This window comes from Thermobia domestica, chromosome 9 (assembly GCF_964235325.1).
Source record: "Thermobia domestica chromosome 9, izTheDome1.hap1.1, whole genome shotgun sequence".
Taxonomy (NCBI): Eukaryota; Metazoa; Arthropoda; class Insecta; order Zygentoma; family Lepismatidae; genus Thermobia; species Thermobia domestica.
In genome coordinates this window covers 103109608-103135526 of record NC_137462.1, presented here as the reverse complement: position 1 = coordinate 103135526, position 25919 = coordinate 103109608, and the positions used below count along the sequence as shown (strand labels likewise).

At 35.2% G+C, this 25919-nt stretch overlaps 1 protein-coding gene across 2 annotated transcripts in view; it reads right to left on the bottom strand.

Annotated features, from left to right (window-relative positions):
* tko (30S ribosomal protein S12 technical knockout) overlaps positions 1-23248 on the bottom strand; it is a 59396-nt gene extending 36148 nt beyond the window's left edge. Inside the window, exons 1-2 of one of the 2 annotated variants that reach the window (XM_081771635.1) lie at positions 23139-23248; positions 12797-12882 (exon numbers count right to left, since the gene is read on the bottom strand). In XM_081771635.1, coding sequence (XP_081627761.1) covers positions 12797-12869 — 73 coding nt within the window. In that variant the 5' untranslated portion in view covers positions 12870-12882; positions 23139-23248. Of the gene's footprint in view, positions 1-12796; positions 12883-17818; positions 17838-23138 lie in introns of those variants that run through there. The other variant, XM_081771636.1, reaches the window with a different exon arrangement.
* Between the last annotated feature and the right edge of the window lie 2671 nt (positions 23249-25919).

The window sequence follows — 25919 nt, the reverse complement described above, 5'->3', positions numbered from 1 at the left end:
ATTGGAAGCGAATCAGTACGAGTACATCATTTCGTAATTAGGTTCGATACTCGGATAATAGAGAGTTCCATAAATTAAAGGACACATATTAAGGATATTCGAGCTCTGTCAACTTGTTTATAATGAATCTAGTATAACTTACTTAAATCTATTTAGAATAACACTTATGAGTATACCCGTCAAATGAGTTAGAACTACAAGTCATGCGACTTTCAGAATTCGGTGGCCCCCTCAATAAGCGGCCCTGTTTAATAGGTGGAAAAACGCTGCTTCACAACAGCGCATGGCGCACACGAATTTATAAGAACGTGACAGTATTTATAATTTTGAGTGAAATCAATTGTGAAAATAAACAAACAAAAGGGTATTCTTTAAAAATTAAAAGTTAATCGAATAGCATTTTGTTGATGCAACTTCTTAAAATGTTCACGGATACTGTCTCAACACTTGTCTTTCATTCTGCCTTAAAACTAAAAGCAAATCACCTCTTATCGGGTGACGGAAGTGAGTCCAGCTGTTAACAAGGACTCAGGATGTTGTTGCGTGTAGCTTCTATACACACCAACATTTATAACGGGAAAATAGATAAATAAGAAAATAGGGAAATGACGTCACAACGAAATGAATAATAACAATAAGGTTGCCTCATAAATCATTACGATGGGGATAAACCATAGTCTCAGATAAACAATTGATTCCTAGCGATTCCTGGTTCGAGCCCCTAATGGATCATTCCTTTTATCCTATATCTAAATTATCGCTCCTCACGAGCGCAAGTTTGTATTTGAATTGGTTGTGTAAAAGTAGGTTAGAATCTAATACTTTCAATGGACACTTAGTGGATCACATATCATCACTACCTACACTAGAGGTCCTGAGTTCGGGCCCCGAAATATTTAATTCAAACTTAATATCGTTGTAAACATGGTCTCAATTACCGGAAATTATTGGCAGTTACGCAACTGTATCTTACGTTGAAAGGAAACAGATAAGTCGGAGATCGAGTCCCGACTCACGCACTTTTTGTATGAGTGACACACACTGAGCAACGATTTTGTTTCTCCTTAGGGAATCACTTACAAAAATCACAGGTAATGCAAGCCGCACTTCGTATAATCACTGTTACCTTGTAACTTAGGTCACTCTCGTTCATTATGATCTCTTGTTTTTCTCAATTAATTCAGTAGTAATAAAATCAGTATGGGATACTCCCAGGATATGAACTGCGAATTCGTTGCACTCGAGTTAGCACTCAACTATGTAACACTCACTAGTAAAACCAATTGGTAGCTTGACGTGAAGAAATTGAAATGCATGCTTCAAAGATAACACACTAACAATTCAAGGAGTTAGTACTTACCCTGTACCAAGAAACCTCCCCTATTGTCTCTGGAGACGTGAGTCTTCCCTTCTCCTTCTTTTACGTTCTCCGAGCAACGGATGATACGAATACTCCAACAAGCTGAAAAAATATGAACCACAAAGTTAAGATCTTATTTAAACTCGTTGATTATCATACTTAATAAATTAACACAGTGCAATAATTGGCATCATACTTAATAGTTAGAAATTAAACAAAGGAAACTACTAGGTAAATCTAGTCACGCCCTAACTGCCAAGCTCGTTAATTGTCGGCTCATAAGAAGCCGGGACACTACACTCAACTTCAGGTCCCCGCGTCCAATCTATAATGCTATGTGTGGGTGTGAGAATTTTTCGTTTCAGGTTTTTCCTTACAGAAGTCGAAGTAGCAGAACCTGCCCAGAAATAAGGGGTAAGGGTGAAAGCAGTGAACGGACCTACTCCTTGGAAATAACTGAGTATTCATTTTCCTTTTTATATTTTTGTTAAAAGATAGTTATTTTTAATCACTTGATTGTCAATTCACTTTGACAAGGGAATTTGACATTTTCCTTTATTATTCTTCCTAAGTTACTTATAAAAAAAAAAAAAAAAAAAAAAAGGATGCAATATAATGGATAAATCACCATGTGCCCAAGATAAGACGGCCTCTTCTGAGGGACTCATTTATCTTAATTAACCTTATAGAATTAAAAACCCTACAGTATTATTTTAAGAAACCTATAACGATTGAGACAACAAATTATTAGAGATTTAGCGAGACACTACAATTGTGAAAAAAATAATATGCACGTTAACTAAGCATTTCTCAAGTGCTGGATTGCCCCATTGTGAGATACGTCTTGTCTTGAACACTATGAGTACTTAAGGTGTAATAAAGTGTAAAGCTAGAAATGCAGTTCCATTATGAAATTTTGCATGTTTAAAGTTATATCAGTTCTCCTTGATTGTGTTTTAGTTCAATTAGTTGCCAGAACCTTTTATTAGTCTGCTTTAGATAAGTTACAATTTTTGTTTTTAGTTAAACTCATTAACAAATTTTGATAATACTTTGCAACTAATTTTCTTAACTAGCATATTTGCAATGGTATAATTAAATTTAATTAAATCTTGTTGAATCTAAACTCTGATCATTAGTTCTGTGGTTTACGCAGTAACCTAGAATAAAATCTCACAATAAAGAAAAGGTAGATAATAGTAACATTCCAAGGTATAAAAGATTGTATACAATAGACTTCTTGTACTCATGCATGAAAATCTGAACGACTGACCACTTCTTGTCTTCTAAATTAGAAAAACAATGCAAATATACTTATCTGACAATGCTGAGATGTCACTGGTCTGAAGCTGGCTTCTGTAACAGTATACTAGATGAATTCTCTCAGTTGCGATGCAAAACCCCCTTTTTCCCCTCTCTCCCTCCAAACATTCGTCAGCTGAGCTGATAATTTACCAAGCCACTTGTCAGTATACCAAGCTGTATAATTAGCTCACTTCCGCCACGCTGGCTAAATTCAAACTTCCTTTTAATACTCTAGTTCTCAACCTGACTACAGCTGAAACAAAAGATACGGCAAATGTATGTCAATATGGCCATTACGTCCTGACGTGTCATAACACACTAGGTATTGACCCATCTTGTAAAGTACCTTGGATTTACTCACCATATGATTCATCACCCATGAATTATAACAGTAAGTGGAAAGAATATTTAACAATGCAGTTTCCTCCATCATTATCATTCCACTCACAACGAAACAAGCCGAGTTTGAGAAGAACTTGTCTTACCGTGACATTGTTCGATCTTCATCCACAGTCACAGCTTGAACACAAGAGGCATCCTAACAATAATGTGTGGTCAGCGCACATACACTCAATTCTAGACTTCTGGTTTATTTGTTCAATGATACAAAATTGATTCTTGTAATATTACTACAATCACATACAATATTTAAACAGGTTTCTATACCTAGATGCTGACGATGTGTGGTCAGCACATTCAGGACATCTGGAGGAAAAACATTCTGGATTCGAATCTCACCTTCGAATAGCCTCATTTTTGGGTAACCCTTGCAGGTTCCATTGATTACTATATCTTTCTTAGATTTGATGTGTGGTCAGCCCCGTTGAATAGATATATATAATAAACAAATAAAAAAGGAATTCGGTGGACTTCCTATGTAAACAAGTACTTCGCATAAGACAAGGATATTATGTAACGCATTAATGATTATGTAGTCTAATAGTCTCTCTGATTGCAGAGCCATATCCATTGCCTACCCAGTGTGATGTCTAGAGTAAGGCCCCCCCCCCCTGGTATCTGGAGGTACCCAAGGATCCAGATTGCAGCCTGTCAGCCCCCTCCAGGGCTGATCCAGAGGGATGATATGGTAATCGATTACTGTTATTGATCGATCCATCACTGTTTAGAAATGGGCAACAGTGATCTAAAATCTGAATTTCCATCCGGATCCAGAACTTTCTTTGTGCTACAAACTTTTATAAAATCCTGCAGTGACAAGGAAATCTCGTTTCTCTATGGACAGACTTCCATTGACTTACCTCAGTTCATTGCTTACAGGTGAAAAACTCTTCTCGTATCAGTATAAAAAAAAAAAAAAAAAAAAAAAATGGACAAGTGAAAAGATTCAAAATAAAAGGAATCAAAAACTCCTTTCAAATCAGCGTTGTAAAAAATCATAAGAAGATTATAAACATTGTCAAGAGACTTTAAAATATTTCCCCATATATGAAACAACTCAATTTTATTGTAATATCCACGATCTAACGGACCAAAAACAAACAAACAAAAAAAAAAAAAAAAAAAAAAAAAAAACCATGGAAAGTTATTGTCTAAACGTAAAAAATTAAATTTCTATTGATTGGTCAAGTAAAAGCACAAGTTTGTTTTTCAGACATTTAATGAAGTCTATATGTGAGTATGGTAATCGAGTTTGCACATTTTCATTCCACCATGTTAAAAACCGTAAGTTTTGGAACCCTCTGTATAGCTATCTTTTGGCAAACACCGAAGCGAACAGGACAAGGAAGTACTTTATTAAATTATCCATTGCACATTGTATTTAACTGTGCCCAACAACAGGTCACCGTGACGTCATCATATAGAGTTATTCTCCGCATAACTATATCCCTTACACTAGGCAATTAAGATTGAAAAAAAAAAAAAACAGAAAAGTTCACCACAACGGAAACCGAGGCCGGTTATCAGTCAAGGCTAGTAGAATTAAAAGAAAGAACGGAACACACTTCCGGTGTGTTTTAAAAATATATCAACCATAGCTTATGTTGTGGTTAACTTTTGCGTTTAAAATCTATCCTATAAATCAACAAGATCCACTAACATGATGAAACATGATGTAACTTTCCTCCGTAAAATTACCTTTGTAACCGCAAAGAAATCCCTTTCGATTTCGGTGTATATTTAAAAAAAAAAAAAATAAATTAAATAAAGAAGACATAACATACGTTCATACTATTATTAAAGTAATAAGAATAGGAATACTAACAATACTAACCTATAACCCCCACTGACATTCCCCTCTAATTATAAGGAATCGATATGAAATCCCCTGCAAGAAACCTGTCTTTTGGTATAGCAAATGTAACTGCATCCCTGATTATTAGATTTTGTATCTGATACTACCATAGGCCATTAGGGCATAAACTAACACACTAACCATAGGGTCAGTATTTTAACCATTCAGACTCCCCCCTTTGCTAACACAACCTCTCATGGATTCATGAAAAGAAGTCTAGAGTTGTTATATGTAATCCTTAGGTGTGCTAAAATGCGCTAATCGATTGTAATGCCTGTACGTTATCAGTATACGTAAATATCATTGTGTCTAGCGTAATGCATACCATACAGGATGAGAGAAACCAAATCGAGGCCAAAATAGCAATCAAGCTGAGTAGAAGTTTAGAAAAACACATGTACATACTATGATTACCCTGTATGGAACAGAGCTATACAGTAAGTTTGAAATATATTACATTTTTATTGCATTATCAATATAAAGAGCAATAACTAATAATGTGAGATGCATTTTTGATAACAATAGGATGAGTTTAATATAAAATGCGTATAGACGCACTTATAAAATTTATTAAGCATTCAGCAACTGTTTTAAACGTTAGTTGATAATTACTCAAGTTATTTTACATATGCGGTATAATCATTTAGTATGCAATCGCTTCTATCTTACAAATAAATATACTACCAGATATGTAATGGAGTACTCAACTATTTTCAAAGGTTTACTCAAGGGAGTACTCCAATACTTTCAATACATTACAGGTTATAAAATCTTCATTTGATTCTGGAAAGTAGAGTATAGCCTATGATTGATAAAGTATAACTGGTATATAGAAACAACGTAAGAAATGTTGTTCACAAACTGTAAAGCACAACCCCGCATTAATTTAAAAAAAAAAAAAAAAAAAAAATCAGGCAACACAATTGAGTATACTAGTCTACATCATTACATGTTATCCCATTTGGCTTATACTATAAACAATGAGAACTACTCTTGTATTTTTATCGTTCATCACAGTCAAACTTTAAAGCGCTTCACGCTATTTTTTTTTTTGTTTGAGTGTATATAATGTCAAAAATTCTTTCATTTCTAGTTGAATAAACTTAATAGCCTGCGACAAGCACATTTAACACGTATAACTATACTTGTACTCAGTACCGTAAATACAATGGTAATTAGCAAATTATTGGATTCACAAAATCTTACTTTTCTTTATACTATTAGAAGCTGTACTCATAATCAGTTCGAAGTCATGCTTAATAATATGGTTAGGAATTGGTTTTTTTTTTAAAGAAAAAAAAATTTATAAAATAAAATATATATACTATTGTGAGTTCATGCAAAACCTGTTGGTAGATATAAGCTAGAAGGAATCCATGGTTGTAAGGTTTCATCCTACAGAGTTTTAATCTAAGAGTTTGTTAATGGAATTGAGTAACATTAATACGTACTATAGTCAGTTATGACACATGAAATCTTACAATCACGCTCTCTTGCAGTTAGTCGTGCATAATCTCCAAATCCCTCAAGAAAGTTTGTGTTTTAGTTTCCTAACACCTTGTGTAAGGCCAGTTCTATATTAACCCTTTAACTCCCAGCAACTTGCCTTGGACAACCGTTTCTGTAACCGAATAAACATGCCAGAAAGATAACTTTCGACATTTTTTTTTTATTTTTTTTTTTACCGAGGTCGGCGGATAACTGTTACACAGTTGTGCCTCGAAGTCCTAGGCCGGACTCCAAAATTATAGGGCGAGACGCCCGCGCGTTTCAAATTGTGTGTGCAGTAAGGGAAAGAGAAATAGGGAGAACGGAGTCAGGTGAGGTCCAGATTGAATTATCAACCTGATGCCTCATTGACACCAAACCACACGCATGGGATAGTGGTATGACCCTAGCTTTGATTTTACTCAGATCACAGAGCTGGGTCCTAGAGGCAATAGTTAGGGAATATCACGAGAGCAATAAATATATGAAATCTATTATGTAATTAGAACCAGGTATAAAACAAAAACTGTAAAAAGAAATGTAAAATAGGAATTTCAATCCCGGCGTGATAGAGAAAAATCATCGAAATACTAGAAGTCTTAACCACTATTGAGCATGCGCGTGAAGAAGTCTCTCCCATGCTCGATGAGGCTCGTGACGTCGCCTTCGAGCTACGTCAGAAAAGGCAGAAATGCGTGGGACGAAGCGCCTTTATAAACGAGGCTTGTCTGCCGCACCGGTTGATTCTACGGACGGACGGCTAACAGTGAACTTCGCTCTGGTTAGGGACGCTCTTCATAAAAATCAGGTATGTGCTAATTTTTTCTAAGTTCCCCCTCCACACGGGAAGAGCACTTTGAGATTGTTTAGTGATCAATATGAGTTTTATTTTCAAGTCCCATCAATCTGAGACCACATTCCCGCTTCGAGACTTAACATTTCTTCCTTTCGGGCCAATGCAAGTTGCGATGTACAAAGTTCACACTTTACTATTTTCGATAACTCGCGGTTTAGCATAAAAACCTTCTAGCACCCATTGAGTATTATGGGGTTGTGCTCCCACTTGAATAATGTAGAAAAACTTCCAAGTTGTAACTCCAAGTAACCGATTTTGTTAAATTCATCTGTATTCTTATTTTATTTTTTTTTAATAAAAAGTAAAGTGAAATGGTCTCTTTGATTCAGTCAAGCTATCCCACCTAGTTAGATTCAACTCACAGTCTTCAAGTGTTACCTGGGTTTCGATTTCCAGTACCAAGCTCTACCACTGTTAGTGCACTTTCTCATCATCTTCGAACCAGTAGGCTAAAGACGTTTTCAAAACCGAGGCTATTAGGGAGTTGGACTCCGAACCAACTTCGTCGTACTGGGTGGAGAGTGAAGAAGTGATCTCAATTACGATTTCACAAAGGAAAGTGTACACAATTGCTACGCCAATCTCAGAACAACAAAACATCATATATAACACTCGAGAAAACCCAGGGACATGATGTTCTCCACCAAAAACTTACTTGGCCGGGAATAGAAGCAGTGATCCCACGCACCATAGGTAAGCACTCTACCACTGAGCCACCGTGCCCCTTCGTTCTCTTCTTGAGTGAGTGCTCTCTCAGCAAATGCCAGGTATTCCTTTTATAATCTAGGGCGAGTGCAAAGCTTTTAAATGAATATCAGCATTATACTGCTTCGTCTGGATCCTTATTTGACTGATTACAGTAATAAATAAACATTCGACTTCTCACCATTAACACAAATGTAACTTTAAGAGAATTCTGAAATGCAGTGAAGAAACGAAGAATTGAAGTTATTCAGACTACGAAGTGAACATTGACTTTTTATTGCAAAAATCCCAATAACGTGATTTTACACTATGTTCATTTTATAATAAACATCGTAGCCAGATTCCACGAGGGTTCAGTTTGTTTCCTCCATTCTTTTAAGATTCTAAACCACTTTTTTCGTTATTTCAATAATAATATCAATAATAATACAAACAAAAGCACAGGAAAAAGAACATTACTAAGCCAATACTATGAACGAACTACAGTATATGTGTTATTGCAGACATGTACTCATCACTAGAGCTTGAAAACGCAGAAAACATCTTTTTCCTTGCGATCTAGTAATATATATCCCTTGCACTTCAAATACTGTCAGGAGTAAATGAAACTCATTGAGCCACTTTCTCTATAGATATAATTAACTGATTACTAATGTTAATTCTACGGGCAGTTTTCAAGGATATGTTATGCAGTCCGCACTCGATTAGTCTGCGTTGCTGAGATCCCGAAAGACACTTAGAGACAATGTCAGGTTTTCGAGGAAACTTCTCTCACAGAACTTAAAACTAAATTTCAGATGAATACAAAACCGTTCTGTCTTAAAGGAAAGACAATGCTGTACTGATTTTGTCGCAAACATAATTCAACTTGGTAACAAATAACAATCAGATGAATAGCATTTTATTATTCAATTCTTCACTTGCATTGCCTCTTTCTTATTATTTAACTTTTTAAAATCTAACTTCTCACCTCGTCGAAGAACAACGAACCAGGTCGAAAGTTCAGTAGTTTGTATACAAAAATCTAAATTTACAGGTAACTGTAGAAATATTAATAACTGATAGTGTTATTCCTGATTTTGATTTATTAATTATATATTACCTTTCTTTTCAGTAAGGAATCTCCATGAGCCACAATCTCCTGTTTAAGACGGGATCCGAACCATTACTCTGGTTTTATCCGAGGCTTTATGAGCCTCCCGGGGATTGAATGCGGGAGCATGCACAAAGAAATCACGTCCGTTAGCCACTTGGCTACCAAAGGATTCCTGAGTCTGAACGCTTATCAGACCGATTTTCAAGTAAATTACGAATTGCTTTTTTATGAACGCAGAATTTATCTTTAAAGTACGTTATTGAAGAAGAAACAGTATTATTATATACCTTTCTAGTTAAATTTGTCCCCTGGAGTACAGTGGCTCAGTGGTAGAGCGCTTACATCTGGTTCGATCCCCGGCCAAGTAAGTTTTTTGTGGACAACATCCAAGGGTTTTCTCGGGGTACTCCCGTTTCCTCCCACTTTCTCATTTCACCGATTCTTTCATCATCATTCACTTGCTTTAATCATCGTCTCCTTTAGCCTCAAGGGCAGCGGTCAAAGTCAATGTGTCATTGCTGTATATTATTTGACATACTTAGGAACTAAGTACTCAATTTAATACACGATACTTTAATTGCTGAGTCAGCATTGCTTACAAGAAGCTGGTTTGATTTGTGCGGTGATTGAATGTGCTCACAAGCACTTGAGTGCCAGATTTCTCCGGGCTCTCCCGATGATCTGAAAACTGCTTTCTGCGCATGCGTGTTACTCGGGAATCAGCACGAAAGTACGGAAGAATAACTAGCTTTTTGTGCTATCGTCTAGGCAGGCTTTACGCGGGAGATTTCCTTCGGATCTGAAATCACCTGGAATTGCATCACGTGACTCCTGGTTCAATTGTTTGCATTCTAGTATTTCCAAGCTAGCTACTGTCTAACTAAATATTAGTTATTATTTTTTGTCATTTGGATTTGATTCAGAGAAACCAATAATTGCATAAAGTACCATGTGAATTATGTATCTTTTTGCAAGTTTTGATGTGCCTTTCATTATAGCGCTGTTTTCCACTTTCCATTTAAAATATATATATATATATATATATATATATATATATATCGGGATCGACGTTTTTCGTCGATATCACATGAGACAAACTAACTCATAAAAATTCAGGAAGGCTAATGCCTGATTTAAAATTGTGTATGAAGCAGATGACCCATTATAAAGAAAAATTGCGTCAATTTAACAAGAACATCTATTTGGAAAACAGTTCAATTTGTGGTTGTGATATAGTAAATTTTTTTTTCCGTGTGTTTTCTTCGAAGGTGACGCAAGCTGGACAAACTCTGGCGTCACTGACCTAGTGCATATTTGAGATATTGTCCTTTTAAATAAAAGTCAACAGGTCAACAGTACGCTTGAACAGGTTTTTTTTTTTTTTTTTTTTTTTTTAAACGTATAAGAGTGACAAAACATCGCAGGACGCATTATTCCGAACACGAGAGACTAGTGCTGACGGTCCCTAAAACTTTTGACATCCCACCGAGTCATTACATGTTCACTACTCTCAGGACTTAACTTTTGCCTAATTTGGATCCACTTTGAAGGTAAAGCATACCTAAAGATTCTGTTGGGAGAACGTCTGGAAATTATGCACGCTAGGGGGTCCCTTGAGCACCCATTCACATTGCTGAATTAGACATTTTTGAATAGCCTATGTGTGACTTCTTAACGCTGCTATGGACCGCCACTTCAGTTTCTCGAATTCGAATTAACACGTGTTGCAGTGTAGCTTTCCACAATTTTGGGCAGCTCTAACTCTTGAAAGTATGCACTTTTCACTACAAACCTATATAATTTATTTCTCTTATTTTCATATGAGGAATGATCTCATACAGCTTGTCGGTAAAGTTCATTAACACTCTATATCTGCCTATCTATTGTGTGATAAAATTATTGTGTAATATTGTGTAATAAAATAATTACAAAATGAGTTATTTGTGCTTTTATTTTACGGATATGCTCTTTTACCTTGCACAATTTTGGCACTACCATTCCATATAGTCACGAGCCGCCACTGCTCATAAACGTAGGACGTTAAACTAAAGATTTCATTTCATTTTCTAAATGTTCCCATGTTCAACAAGTTGACTTGGTAGGAGTAACAAAGTAGTAAGAATAATAAATTATAAATTTTAAAAAATCGTAATACATGGCTAAGTGAACACACATATATATATACCGGGTGGGTACGTACGGAATTCTAATAATTTGTTTTTGTTTTTCCAGATTAAATGATTTGCAGATAAATTGGATAAAAATATCAATTTTACCAAAGACTGTGTGTTGTTCAGTGATGAAGCTGTGTTTTATGTGAATGGTGAAGTGAACAGATAAAATTTTAGATACTGGCCTCAAGGTAATCCACATTGGATGAGTCCATCCAAACAATAGTGCTGCCAAAAAGTGTTGGTGTGGTGTGGTTTGTGGAAAGCTCATGTGCTACCTTTCTTCTTTGATGAACATGTAACGGGTGAGATTTATCTGAATATGCTGAGAGACAAATTGATGCCTCAAATTGAGCGTTTGGGTGAGGGACTTCCAGACTGGTTTTAGCAGGATGGAACCCCTGCCCATTTTGCTGCAGCTGTTAGAGATTTGTTGAATGACAATTTTCCTCACTGGATTGGGAGAAGAGGTCATGTGGAGTGGGCCCCTCGTTCGCCAGACCTTTCTCCCCTTGATTTCTTTTCCTGGGATATGCCGAAAGAGAAAGTTTACTCGATAAAGATTAGAATTTAGAAAGTTAAACCACCGACAGAACGTATTAGCAGTCAGTGTGCTGAAATCGACAGCAATTCAGACCTATTTCATCGAGTTCACCTTAATCTTGCAAAGCGCATCAAATTATGCATTGAATAGCACGGAAATCATGTTGAAAATATTATTCATTAACATTAAATTAACTAAAATGTGCTTTTTCCCATGTACCCAGACTTTATAGACACCCTATATATAATGTACTTACTAATATAGCATATGGAATACATTGTAATATCAATTATCTACTAACCTAAATAATGTTCCTTCTAATTATATTGTCTTGGTAATAGCTAGTGCACTAGTTTTTAAAAAAAATTACAAGTATAAATATTAATTATGTACACTCATGTCTAAAATTATTGTCACATGTCTATAAATATGTAGTTCTAGGAATATAATTCAATTACGAATTCGCCCAATATTTCCTATAATGTTAGTATGTGTATAATCGGTTGAGACATGTATTTGGAAAATTTCATGTCAAAAGAGGAGTAAATAAGAACAATAAAACGAAAATAAAACTTTCTTGTCAATTTAGCAACATTTTGTTTTACTCATTCTAATTTTCGTATTTATAATTCTTTTACTATGAAATTTACCACAAATATACATTTCCCGATTATACACGTAGTATCAGTTTTAAAAGTACCCTGCAAAATCATTATCAAATTATATTCTTACAAGAAGACCATCATAGATATACGACAATCATTTTGGACGTGAGTGTACATATTAAACCAGGTAGACTAAGTATAATTATAGATAAATATAATGTGTAATATATTTTTTGTTGTATCACTGTTGAAATACAAGAATAACATGAAGACTCCCAAGAAATAACGACTTAAACCCTTGTGACCTTGAGACAGAATGCCCGAACAGTGCATTGGAAATATCGGAGGAAAAAACAAGACAACTGGAAGGAATATTATTCAGGTTACCAGATAATTAATATAATGTACTTACTTTCTAGTATTGAAAATGCATTCATCAATGGAGCTTGAGTCCATGCTGTAAAAGCATTCCTAAGAAAATTCATCTTGTAGTCACGTCTGAAAAATAAATAAATACATAAAAATAGTAACATTAAATAAATAAATAAATCAATAAATAACGTAACTATTCGGCAGTAATATTAAGTTACTCTGCTAGAAAGTAGTAGAGCCCTCCCCACTGATTTACTAGTTAGCGCGTGTGTCCTTGCTTTCGATTCCCAGGGGGAGAACACAAAAATGTAATTTCACCATTATTCACTGTCATTAATCACCCGTCTCCTTTAACCTAAAAGACATAAATGTGGGACGTCAAACTAAAAAAACATTTCATTTTTACAAAGTAGTAACTAATAGGAATATTAACGGTACGGAGAACAAAATATCTTCCATCCATTAAAAGCTACTTACCCCAAAAGTACCTAATATTATCTAAATGTGAACGTTTTGGCAAAACGTTATTGCCTTTTTCAGTGCACATTTTTTCAGAAAACTTATTGTCTGTGATTTTACAAGCCGCTATCTTCTTCCTAACAGCATTGATTTCTTACTACTGTACTAACACATGGTGTCTACTATTTCAGACAGATAAAATTCCCTGACTTTTCCAGGTTTTCTAGACCAAAACAGAACATATTTTAGCAAGTAGCCACTAGTTTTATAATATCTGTTCTCTTAGTTGCGACAGTTGTTCTAACAATATGAACAACGCTTAAATACGTACATATTTATTCCTGGTAAGAACAATATTGTTAAATACAATGTCTTTTTTAATGACCTCCAATCTCCCCTTATAGCTACCTCTCTCCGTTCCTTCTTTCAATACAACCATACCTTGTTTCAATATATATTTAATTTGCAAATACAAAAAGTGTGAATGACACAACATACATAATAATACACAAAAATGCGTGTATAAAGATTTTACATTTTATACCACGTATTTGCTAGGTACAATCAGTTACATAAACTGGACTATTCAAATGATTTACTTCTATTACATTTATTATTACTCCAGGACATAAAGTAGGGCTAATACATATACGACAATACACAAAGATATATATGGATACTAACAAGAATGTCGTTGCGAGATACAAATACTGACAAACATTGTGGATTTTAGTATTCTAGATTATAAAAGTATTCTATATTTAGTATTTCTGTCTAGAATACTACATGCAAAATATTTTTATAATCTAGAACACTAAAATCTACATAAGCTTTCCAATTATGATCACGTTATTGGATTTTCTCTTAAAATTTTTCATGTTTTCATCAGCTTCGTTGATTTCTTTTGCTGATTTCTCAAGGATTTTTTCTTTCTCTTTCTTCAGTTCTTCTAACTCTGCAGCTGCTCTCTTTCTTTCTTTTGAACGATTTTTCTCTGCCTAAAGTTGTTGTCTGCTTCCTTCTGAAAGTCTTTTTTCATGTGCCATTTAGGTGTGATAACACTAGAATTTTCTTAACGAACGCTGAAAAGTTATTGTTAGTGTTAGTGTTGTCAAGAATGAAGAATCACAAGTGATCTAAACAATCCTTAGTCATGTCAGAATTCTTCATTCTTGTGATAACTGAATCTTGAGTACAAATTTCACTGTCGAATCGTTTACTTCATCAGTAGCAGGGCCAGACAAATGATTCTCTACAAGCACTTCCAATGCTACGGTTATTTGTTCCTCCCCAAGTCTCTTGTTTACAACTGAATCGGGAGAGAGGTATGCAGCACCATAAGTAAGTCTGTATTTCTATTACACAGAATCTTCCTACAAAAACCTGTTAAAATATGCAAACAATCCCTCCGGAAACGAAAGATGTCCAGTTCAGATAACTTCTCTAATTTTAATGCGGTACGTGTTGCAAATCCGATATCAACCTGCTTAGCCGAACATAGATCCTTACTATAATCTTCTAGGCAAACTTCATCAGGTCTTCAGAACTTGCTGCTTTAATCACAATTGCTGCTTTAATCACAATTTATTTATTTATTTATTTTTTAAAACAAATCTAATCATAAGGTACTTCAGAAATTTAAGTATTTCACCATAAAGAAATGGAAGCATTGGTGAGTCTTACTGAAATTTTGCAAGGAAAGGCTGAATGTCTGCAGCACGGTTTGGAAGAAAGCTAAATTAGCTCCAAGCAAAGAATATTCCAGACATGATTCAACAATTTTAAAGCTGTCACAAGATGGTTCTCGATTACTACCTGAAACTGAATCGACATACTTCTTCAAGTGTGGTAATAACCGCTGAGCTCTCTCTACTACATTCACGTTTTCTATAAAAATATGAGCACTTGCTAAAAATAAATAAATAAATAAATAAATAAAATAAAAAAAAATCTTATTAAAAAGTTACAAGTATACCAAAAATATTCACAGAAATTACCTACAAAATAATAATAAGCATCACAAAAGATACGCGGAACGCCAAACTGCAATGAAAATAGAATGTGGAGAAAATGGAGGAGTTTTAAATCTAACTAATGTAGGTACGCATTATATTATATACTAAGAGTTAACCACACATAGTTAGACTCCAATTTATCGCTACAATAAAATCAACAAGATCAGAACAAGTGTTATCTTCTTTCACTGTATGATGACTTCTACTGTAGCGAAAAGTCATTTTCCAAACGTTGTGCAGATAAAATGTAAAACCAATGAAATAAACCTAACTTTAGCAAAAATTTCCAAAATATAGAGAAAATTCCCTAACTTTTCCAGTTTTCCAGACTAGTAGACACCCTGTAACAGCATTACTTTCTGTTCAGTAGTCGTCCATAAAATTTTCCTGGTATCACAATTCCTCTATGCGTACAAACCGGTATCTTACGCAATGATTAATAATAATTAAAGAAAAAATAATTCCATTGATTGTGTCTGTGAGATTTTTACTGGACAGTCTCAGCCACTTACGCTGTGTCCTTGTTCACTAGGAAAGTTACCTACATTAAGATCAAATCACTTTATAACACAATTTGCACTTTTACTGCAAGGTTTCACAATTGGGAAGAGATCTCTTGCTAAACTGGTTGTTCAGGTAGAAATTTTTAACTTCTTTGTGAAAGAAGTGATAATTTAGAGGTAACACCGTGAGAGTCCTGTAAATACTAACAAAATGTGAGAATCACTCTTAGGCTGTGCTTCTTTTCTTCATGTAACTAATGCACTTCATATTAAACTTGACTGCAAAAAAATATAAACAGTATTTATTAATATGTCAACTTATTGATTATGTGAACATTAAGAAACACTTAAATACAAGTTTTTTGAGTATACACTAAACACTTTGAATGTCCCAGCTGAATTATTGAAAATCTTTCGCCGTAATTGTTGTATATGTTTTGTGTGTTGTCAAACATAGACGATTTTCGGGGGAATAACCAAATTAAAAATGTAATGTTTTTTGTCAAGAGTTGGTAAAATCGTCTCATGCCTACAGCTTTATCTGGCAACATACAAAACATAAACGACTACGACAAAACATTGATATAAATAGTTCAACTGCTACATTCAAAGTGTTTAGGTTGTTTGTAACTAACTAACTAACTAACTAACTAACTATATATATATATATATATATATATATATATATATATATTTTTTTTTTTTTTTTTTTTTTGCACTCATGTTTTATATGATGTAAATTAGCTACATGAAGAAAAAGAAGCACAGTCTAAGAGTGATTCTTCTCCATTTCCAACTATGCATCCTTGCACTGAAAATCAAATTATGTGTATACAGAATTCTATCTTAATGTAGGTAACTTTGCTGGTGAACATGGTCACAAGTTTAGGTGGCCGAAACTGTTCCATAAAAATCTTACAAAGGCAATCAATGCAATTAGTGTTTCCACTTATTTTATTAATTTGATTTAAAATGCATCAATTTCTGGTACTGGTAAATAAACATTGCTTATCAATCTTATTTCTTTCACCTATATATATATATAATTTGATTTTATGAGTTGAAGGTTGAAATTTCTTACTTCACTCAACGATATTTCTTTTCACTTCCAAATTTGTTTACGACCCCTATAAAACATCGAAACTAGTGCTAATCTTCAGAAAAAGAATTCATTAGTTTATATCGAAAAAAAAAAATATCATATTTATAAAAACTAAGCAGCAGACATCCAATATTTTGATAAAGTGTTTCTGTTGTCTGGTGAAATTCCGGTAGTCACTGACTTATAAATGTGTCAGTCAGACTCAGACTTGCTGAGTGAGCTGCTAAAACCTAGAATGTAAAGAACCCACGTCTTCACTATTTAACTTAGAAATCATTCTGATGAAGCACCAGAAAGGGAGAGCGATGCTGAAGAATCTCAACTATGTACGCGGTGAACATGTAGGTCATCTATGAATATAGAAATAGCACTAAAATTTAGGTTCATTACTAGACCCTCCTCTGCATAATTAATAGACCTTCCTCTGCATTCGATGACTCACTTCTGTTTATTCATGAATAATATCTGTCAGCTCTGTGATCTTTCCCAGCACCAATTCTGGGTGTAGAACTGGACTTTTAAATAATCATTGTTAAAAATTGTTACTCTAGAAATTATAAAAACACAGGATTATCTGAAAAATAATTACTTGCTATTCCGCTAATTAAATCTTGTTAATGTAATTTAGAAGATAAATGGAATGACATCATAGCTTCACTTTAGAAAAAAAAGACTAATATTTGTATATACTGTATATTACCACTAATCACTATATATACCACTAATCAGACAAACACTGGTATTTGTTCTAATAATATCACAAAAAAAAAAAAAAAAAAAATGCCGAGCGTTATTATTCACAAATAAAAGCAAGTTCGTCACAGTACAGAGGGAGAACTATTATTTAATTATGTGATATCTATCCTATATCGTCCATCAATAAATATTCATCACTATGCAATTAAAATACAAGTCTAGATTGTAGTGACCGCAAAGGATGGTGCGTGCTTTTTGTACTTGTCCTCTCTTATGTGCATACTAACCTTCGCTAACGCTCTGCTCCCTCCGGACACACCTCCTCGCAGACCCACCGGCTTCGCCTTGCTTTTAATCAGGACAGATTCAATTCTAGATTTTAGTTATCACCCAATATAGGTTGATGTGTGATTATCTCACGACCTATCGTTTTAATAGCAAAAGTTTGTACGGATAACAATTTATTGTAAGGGTCCAGATATTTGTAAAATTTACAGAAGAAATATGTAATATTAATTTGATAATACAGTGAATAAGTAACATAAATATGCGGGGATCTTAAATAAGCACTAAGTTTGTTAGGGTTTGTATTAGGTATTAAGATTTCTCGGTCTTTGGCATCTATGGCCATTTTAGCCTCTCATATAATGAAGGATCTTTCGACGATCACACTGACCGGGGAATTGGGGAAGGAAGGAAGCAGCCTAGGACCATTATTAGGTCCATCCCGGGATTTAACTGCTGTGAATAAGGAGATCCCAGGAAAAAAACAGAGGATAGCTGGACTGAAAAAGCTGTTACACCTTTTCCACCGAGTTTCCCGCCAAGAATCGAACGTGGGAGCGCTCGTACCAAAAGGTAGGTGCGTTAGTGACTATGCTACGTAGGGTCACCACTAGGGTGCAGCGTTTTACCATTTTTTTTTTCCGGAACGAAATATAATACCTGGCAAAAGTGGCCAACCCACATGGACATTACAGGTATAGATTTTTTTTCAAATCGGATAATATCTTCTGTGACAACTATTGCCTCAAAGTTTCAAAATTTCACTGAAAATTAGAAAAAAAAATTACCAAAGTTCTTCATGAATTTTAGTTATGTTAAAGTAAACATTTTTTGGTTAAATACATGTTAGTTGCTTAGAAAACTGACATTCAAGTATAAAAATGCCAGTTATGTGCCCTTGGAGGGATAGGGATGCCTCCTCTGCGGCCAGAAAAGGGGGCAAATTCAGTACATTTAAGCGGTTGTGCAGGTCCTCGCTCACCTGGTCATATAGCCTGTGCAAGCGTCCCAGATACTGCCACGTGGAGGTGGCTGTATCTAGGGCTCCTGCGCCAGCGCTACCCAACCAACCAATCATATATAGGGACGGATAAACTAATCCAATTCGTCACTGTCAGGAAAAATTGTCACAAATTGGGACTTTGATTGCAATTTAGACACAGCTTGCGTAGAAAGTAAGGTTGACCTGATCATCCCGTCCCGAGCATCACTGCCACCTACTCGAGAGGCTGCTTCAGTGACTAATTTCACTATCCGTTCTACTGCCATCGTGTGGCATGGATAGACGATGGAGGACTATTCTGGCACAATGTTGTCAGAAAGTGAAAGGTTGACCATGAGCTATTTGTTTGATACCGTCCTTAGAACTGGTGGTACAGTTATGGTACTGGTGGTACAAGACCACTGGAAGCTTTTCACAGTCAGATAGTTTTGAACCTAGGGAACCTGTGTAAGAATAGGGGCTTGAATTAGCGCCAATATGGGTGAAGAGAGCTGGAAAGGCAGTTCATTAAAATGCAAGAGACAAATAGCCTGTTAATTCCTTTAATTTTCGACGAATACCTCCCTTCCAACCAGTGTTAGTATTTGTTCCATCACACCCAAGAACCTCTATTTCATCAAAGCCACCTTCGATTTGGTTCATAATGTACTCGAAAATAGCCGTGGTCTTGTCATGGCCAGAGCCAGAGGATGGTGTCACGTCACCAACGTATTGAGAGTTAGGTTCAGCCACAAGTAATAAGTGCTCTTCTCTAACTATGCCTGCGTGTGTTTCAGTGTCTTCCCTTTGACCATCAAAGTATAGGCTTTTAATGGGTCATTATTTCTAGAACTTACTTTTAAATTCCGAGCAACTTTAAGTTGCGCACGCCTCATTTTTCTCCTGTCCACAATTAAAGCAGAGTTATGTTGCTAGATTGTTGAGAGGTTATAATTCCAGCCTTTAAAGCTGTCTGAAGCACAGTTGATGTTATATGTGCCACAGCCCTTTTGCTTACATTGTATCTCTGAGCAATCATAGCAGTTTCAGTCAAATCTAGCTTCGGTTTAGATGATCTGTCTCTGGGTTTGGTCTCTTCCTCAGAAGAGCTTTCCTCTGCTTTCTCTTCAAGGTCTGCTTCATTGTCACTGAAGTCATTTTCGTGATATAATAAATAATATTGACTTTTAAAAAAAGAAATACAGAATTTTCTGTGAAAATAGTGTTTAGCAAACTATTATCTGTAACGGCGAATTCATATAAGCTGAAGGCAACAGTAACCAAATATAGCGTTTGAGAAATGGCGCCCAATTTGAAGCATATCCGGCTCGTTCCTGACAGTGACGCTGAGTTACGCAGATCGGGACAGGAGAAGGGCGTTGCAGTATTGTGAGGTGGAGGGGCGGGAGTGTCATGGTGAAAAATAACAATGCTCTGCTACCACTATGAACCACCAGTAGAAGGAAAAGGCAAGGACGAAAATAGCTGTAGAAACGCTTAATTGTACTGAATTTGCCCCCTTTGCCGGCCCCAGAGTAGGCACCCCTATCCCACCGCAGGGGCATATAACTGGCATTTTGAGACTTGAATATCAGTTTTCATAGCATCTGGCATAGTATAAAGCCAAAAATATGTTTACTTTAACATAACTAAAAATAATGAACAATTTTGGTATTTTTTGTAATTTTCAGCGGAATTTTGAAACTTTGAGGCAATAGTTGTCACAGAAGATATTATCTGATTTAAAAAAAAAATCTATACCTGTAATGTCCATGTGGGTGGGCCACTTTTGCCAGGTATTACATTTCGTTCCGTTTAAAAAGAAAAAGAAAAAAAAGCAAAACGACCCACCCTAGTCGAAGGAATATTTCTTCTTTTATAAAACTCTCTCCGGGTCTTCCTAAGCAACTTCTCTTTTGCTGGTATGCCTTTTCTTACATTTCAATCAACGATTTAATACTTGACACTCCAAAATTAAAACTTTTTGTGTAACCTTCTCTTCTGGGCTTCTCTCCCTGAAAATTGAATTGTAAGCGTCTACATGTTATAAGTAATTATTTACAAAAGTGTACCAGTAGTAACAGTGGACGAGGGTCTAGAAACTGCAAAAAGAGCGATTAGTGTTTCGTCAAATTTTTAACTTTGAAGTGTCAAGAATATCCCCAACGTGGATGAAAATTCAAGAAAAGAAATAGCAGTTAATAGGAGTTAGGAAGAACCCAGACAGAAATGTTGTTTAGGGATACAAGGTTAGTGCTTAATTAATTTATTACCTGTAAAATGCATAGTCACAGAGAAACAGAGGAAGGTGTTAAACAAGAAATCCTGCCAGGAAGCCATTATGCAGGGTATCCGAAAGTGAAAGCAGTGTCGTAACTCATGATGAGCTATGATAACAGTTACAAAGACGTAAGCACGGGGACTATCATACTATTATATTGTATAAATAGTGAACTTGTGAATATCAGCTGGATTGACAGATATCGTATAAAAGTATCAAAATAAATTGACGCGGAAGTTAGATATCCCTAAAATACGAAAAGGAAGGACTTCGGGGTGTGATGGAATACTAAAACTTCAGTTTTTAATACTATTAGGTTTGTACAGAAGATATTTGATAAAGTTGTTACACGAATTAGATTTATCGAAAAAAGAGTATTAAACGTGAGGAATGTGAGGATTGCATGACAGTAATTAAAAGAATCGACACAATTGGTGGCTTATTATGCGTGCACTGGAAGTGAGGGTTTAAGCTAAGTTAAGCCCCGCCGCGATAACTGAAAATTTTAAGAATTTTACCAGGACGAATTGATGAGGGTGGTTGTTGCAGTGTGTGATAAAATAAGAAAAGCGTAGAAATTAGTACATATTTATTTATGAATATTGGTGATGGTGATGACGGATCTATTTTGCCATGGCGCATGTTACCCCACTGAAGCAGGCAGGAAGTTATCCCATCGAGGGAGTATATAGAAAAAATGGTGAATAACTGTGCGGAATGTGATTAGTGTGTACGGTTAAATGTCTACAGTCTGGAAAATATGCTTGAATTGTGCGAATCGAAAGTTTAGAAAAGATGTTTTGATAAGGAAAAATAAAGCAAATTACATTTTTGAATGTAATGCAAGATTCAATAGTGTGAGATGTTATTGGGAAAAAGCAGCAAGAATCAGAACACTTTTCGAGCGTGGTCGGTTGTCAGTGGAAAAGATACTGTATTTTACCCCATAAGGAAAAAGGAAGACATGATGAAGTGAGAGCTATATGAAAGAAGTGTACAAAGTGATCATAGAAGTGTTGTATAGCTCTGCACACGCGAGGAATGTGTTCTTATTCCACATGAAGTATTTTCCCATTATCCTCGTTTACACAAGATATATAACATTACATCAGATCCTACGAGGTAAATTATATGCATCTTATGCATTAATTGTTTCTATCGTTTTAGTTTTTTCTTTCTTTGTAATAAAAATAAAATAAAAAGTAATAAAGAATAAAGAAGTACATGGTGTAAGGTATTAAGTTACCCTGCTATAAAAATTACCTCGCCTCAGACCGCTGAGAAATACACAGCCGAATAGAGAGAGAGAGAAAATGAATTAAAAATAAAAAGGAAATTAAAAAAAAACCGAGGCAAAGTTGCGACTACTCTATAATAAGTTTTAATTTAATTGGTTAAGGCAGTAAAATGTAGATAATAATAATAATAAATCCTACTTTGGGACTATACCCACCATCGCCGACTACCCGGCTTAATACAGGCGCATCCCTTCACCCCTGCCATACTTCTGCCCTGACTCGGTTAGATAAGATTGGCCACCTAGCACAAGTTGGTTGGTATTTTTAAAGTGTGTTCGTTTTATATCCAGCCATCCTAAAGTTAATCTGTACCTAATTTTACTGCAAAGAAACTTTTTACACCGATTCCGTTCAAGCCCTCTATAAATGAATCTGTGCTGAAAAATGCAATTCTACTTATGAATAATTAATTCTTGTGATTATAGTAAAAGTAGCATTTTTGAAAAAGCATTGTGCAATGAGTTTCCACACCTGTACGTATACTATTGTTTATGGCATGTGTGTACGCGTATTAAATTGTAACTCTGCACCCAACTCATGGGCGGATGCAACAAAATTAATTGAGGAAATAATTAATTAAAGTGCTTTAATTTTTCCCCTATATGTTGGCGACCCTAACATTCATCTACTCTTACGTGCAGTATCGCAATACACCAAGTGACTGTGTTCCTTAAAGAAATATGTTTTACTCTTATATAAACTGTTCTTTTTAACTTAGCACTAGTACACTATATTGTACAATTTCCTTTTTCATAACTTACAAGTATCTTGGTGAACGAATGCTATATAATTCAATTTCTGAAACTCGATTCAAATGTTTACAAAAATATTAATTGCGCGCACTAGCCATATTGGTGTAACCAGAGGTGCCAGATAGCCATAAAAATAAATTTTTATACGTTCATTTTCATTTGACCACATTTGTTTACAACAACAGGTCCTTGGGGCCTCATTACTTATATGTTTGCATCATCGCAACGAAATTGCTATTTCAGTTTGCGAATCGATGTAGCACTTATAATTCCATGTTTCACAATTGGCGTTGCATTTTGTTTTTCGAAGAATAGTATGGAAAGTTGTCCTTGGGCCCCACCTCGTAGCGATTCGCATGAATCGATACAAAATGCATATTAGGGGAGACCGGGTATGGTTGTAACACATTTTACATTTTTATCCATAACTAGACTCCAATTGAAGAAAAATACGAATTTTTGCACGTGATCGGAAGTTTGGACATCCTTCTCTCAAAATACCTAGCAAATATCAGATAATGTAAAGTATTTGCTGAGATATAGTGGAAAAACAAAGACTATCCAAATGTTACAACCAACCCCGACGTTGAGGTTGGTTGTAACAGTGATTGGGGTTCGTTGTGACGCGTTGTATCTTTGGTAAGTGGATACACTTGCTATTACATATATTACAATATTAACACAAAATTAGATTATAAGACCGATATTTAATATGTTCCTCTGTTACAGGTTCAGAGAGTGACAGAATACATTAGAGAACTGTATGACTAATGAAAGTACTGCGCTTTTTTTTACATGTATATATATATAACTCTCTAGCAAATGGATAGCTAGGTCTACAGTTTACAGTATACATACAATAAAATAGCTAATACTTTGATGAATGAACAGAATTGTATGATATATTTAGGTTTACTTTGCCTTTTACATATCAGGTTTACCTAAAGAAATGTAACCCTAACTAGCCTTGACATACTTCTTTTAACTTAAAAATTCCTACAGATCATTTGTTATAATAACCATAATATGAAACATAGTACTAGACCCTATGCACATCTACATCTACTCTAGTACCCTATGCACTTCAACACTCAAATTTTACACTTTCAGTTACCTAGTCTACTTTTACTTTTACCTACATTGAATCATTTGAATCACAGTTGTGACATTTGTATTCACCGTCACCGTGGTGCAGACAATATGAGCCCATCCATGACAAAAATTACATTGAATCCATTTCTCTTGGCGCACTTTTGGAAAGTAATTGCGTTAAACTAGGCAAATTGCGTTATCACTGTCTTCGTCAGATGACAAGATGTACCATACATTTCACTATTACAGATTAAAATTACATCTGCTTCAATAGAAAGGTAAAACCAGTATCCTTCATAGCTGCGGATATACTTTTCAAAGAACGAAAGAGAGAGAGAGAGGGGGGGGGGGAACAATGTTCATTTAACAATTTTCAAGTAAATAATACAAACTTAATTACATATACATTGTTTTACTTTGTGGGGGCTGATTGTAACAGCGTTACAACCAGACCCATTTGTTTTTGTTACAACCAACCTCATACTGCGGTAGCCATCTTTGCCAGAGTACTTGCAAAATTGTGTTGATTCTGTGTTTGGTTTCCGTACATAAACAAATACTCATTAGTATCCTTTTTAATATTTTATTCAAATTATCTAAATGTTTCGCACACATATTGTAATATTACATATTTTCTGGGATATAGAAAATTTACTTACTTGCCCAAAAAACACCAAAACCGCGACAACTTCAAGACGAACACGTGTTACCTCACACAAAAACAGTGACTGAACGTGCATGAAGAGCTTGTGTTTTGACTGGAACATGAACCACATCTAGTGATTAGCGTAGAAACTACTCGCTTTGTTAGAACCAAAACGTGTTATAACCATACCCGGTCTCCCCTACTATTTTATATTATACTTTAATCACTATTGTCGCTAACTTTTGAATATTGGGGGACAATACAATTCACATGTGCAAGCTTTTTTTTTTCTTTTAACCGCACACTAGTTTTGGCTTGTTTAATATTTTTTTTCTTTTTTTCTTTAACCCAGAAGTAGGGTTTAGGTATTATTTTAGGCAGCTTGAAACTGTATTCCCTATTACACTTTACTTGGTTTACTTGATATGTGTTGTATATTCTGTCTTAATAGTCCAAGATCTGAATAAAAATTCCTTGTCAGTGAGGTTCCGTCCTTGAAACCAAAAGTATAATACAGTGAAACCTCTCTAAAGCGGACAGCCTTGAGGAATCAAAAATTGTCCGCTATAGAGAGGTTTCGATATTTTCTTACGTAAATTAGTAAACAAGGTGATATGTAATTACTAACTATTGAAGGTAATTTATCAAACAGTTCTATGACTGTGGGCATGTCGACATCTGCGGATTCTCCACAAATCACTTTGAAAGAAATTTTGTATCTAATCCGAAACTTCTCTAAACACTCGTTCGAGACCTTGAAATCTGAAACATCCATTTCTGTTGCTACGTCCAAATTCTTAGCTTTTGGCATCGACCCTAACACAGGAATTTTTTTTCATTCCGCACTCTACAAAACCATTCACTTGCACACCAACTTTGTTCAAAGCAATGAGACACTATTTTCATTGTCATTTTCAAACCACAACTTTATTAACTTGTCTTGGTTTTGTATTATCTCAGGTGCTTGTGTTTTACCGATACAAAATTTTTCAACTATTCTTCGCACACCTCAGTATTCTTCGAAAGTTCAATCAATTCAATTTTAACATTAG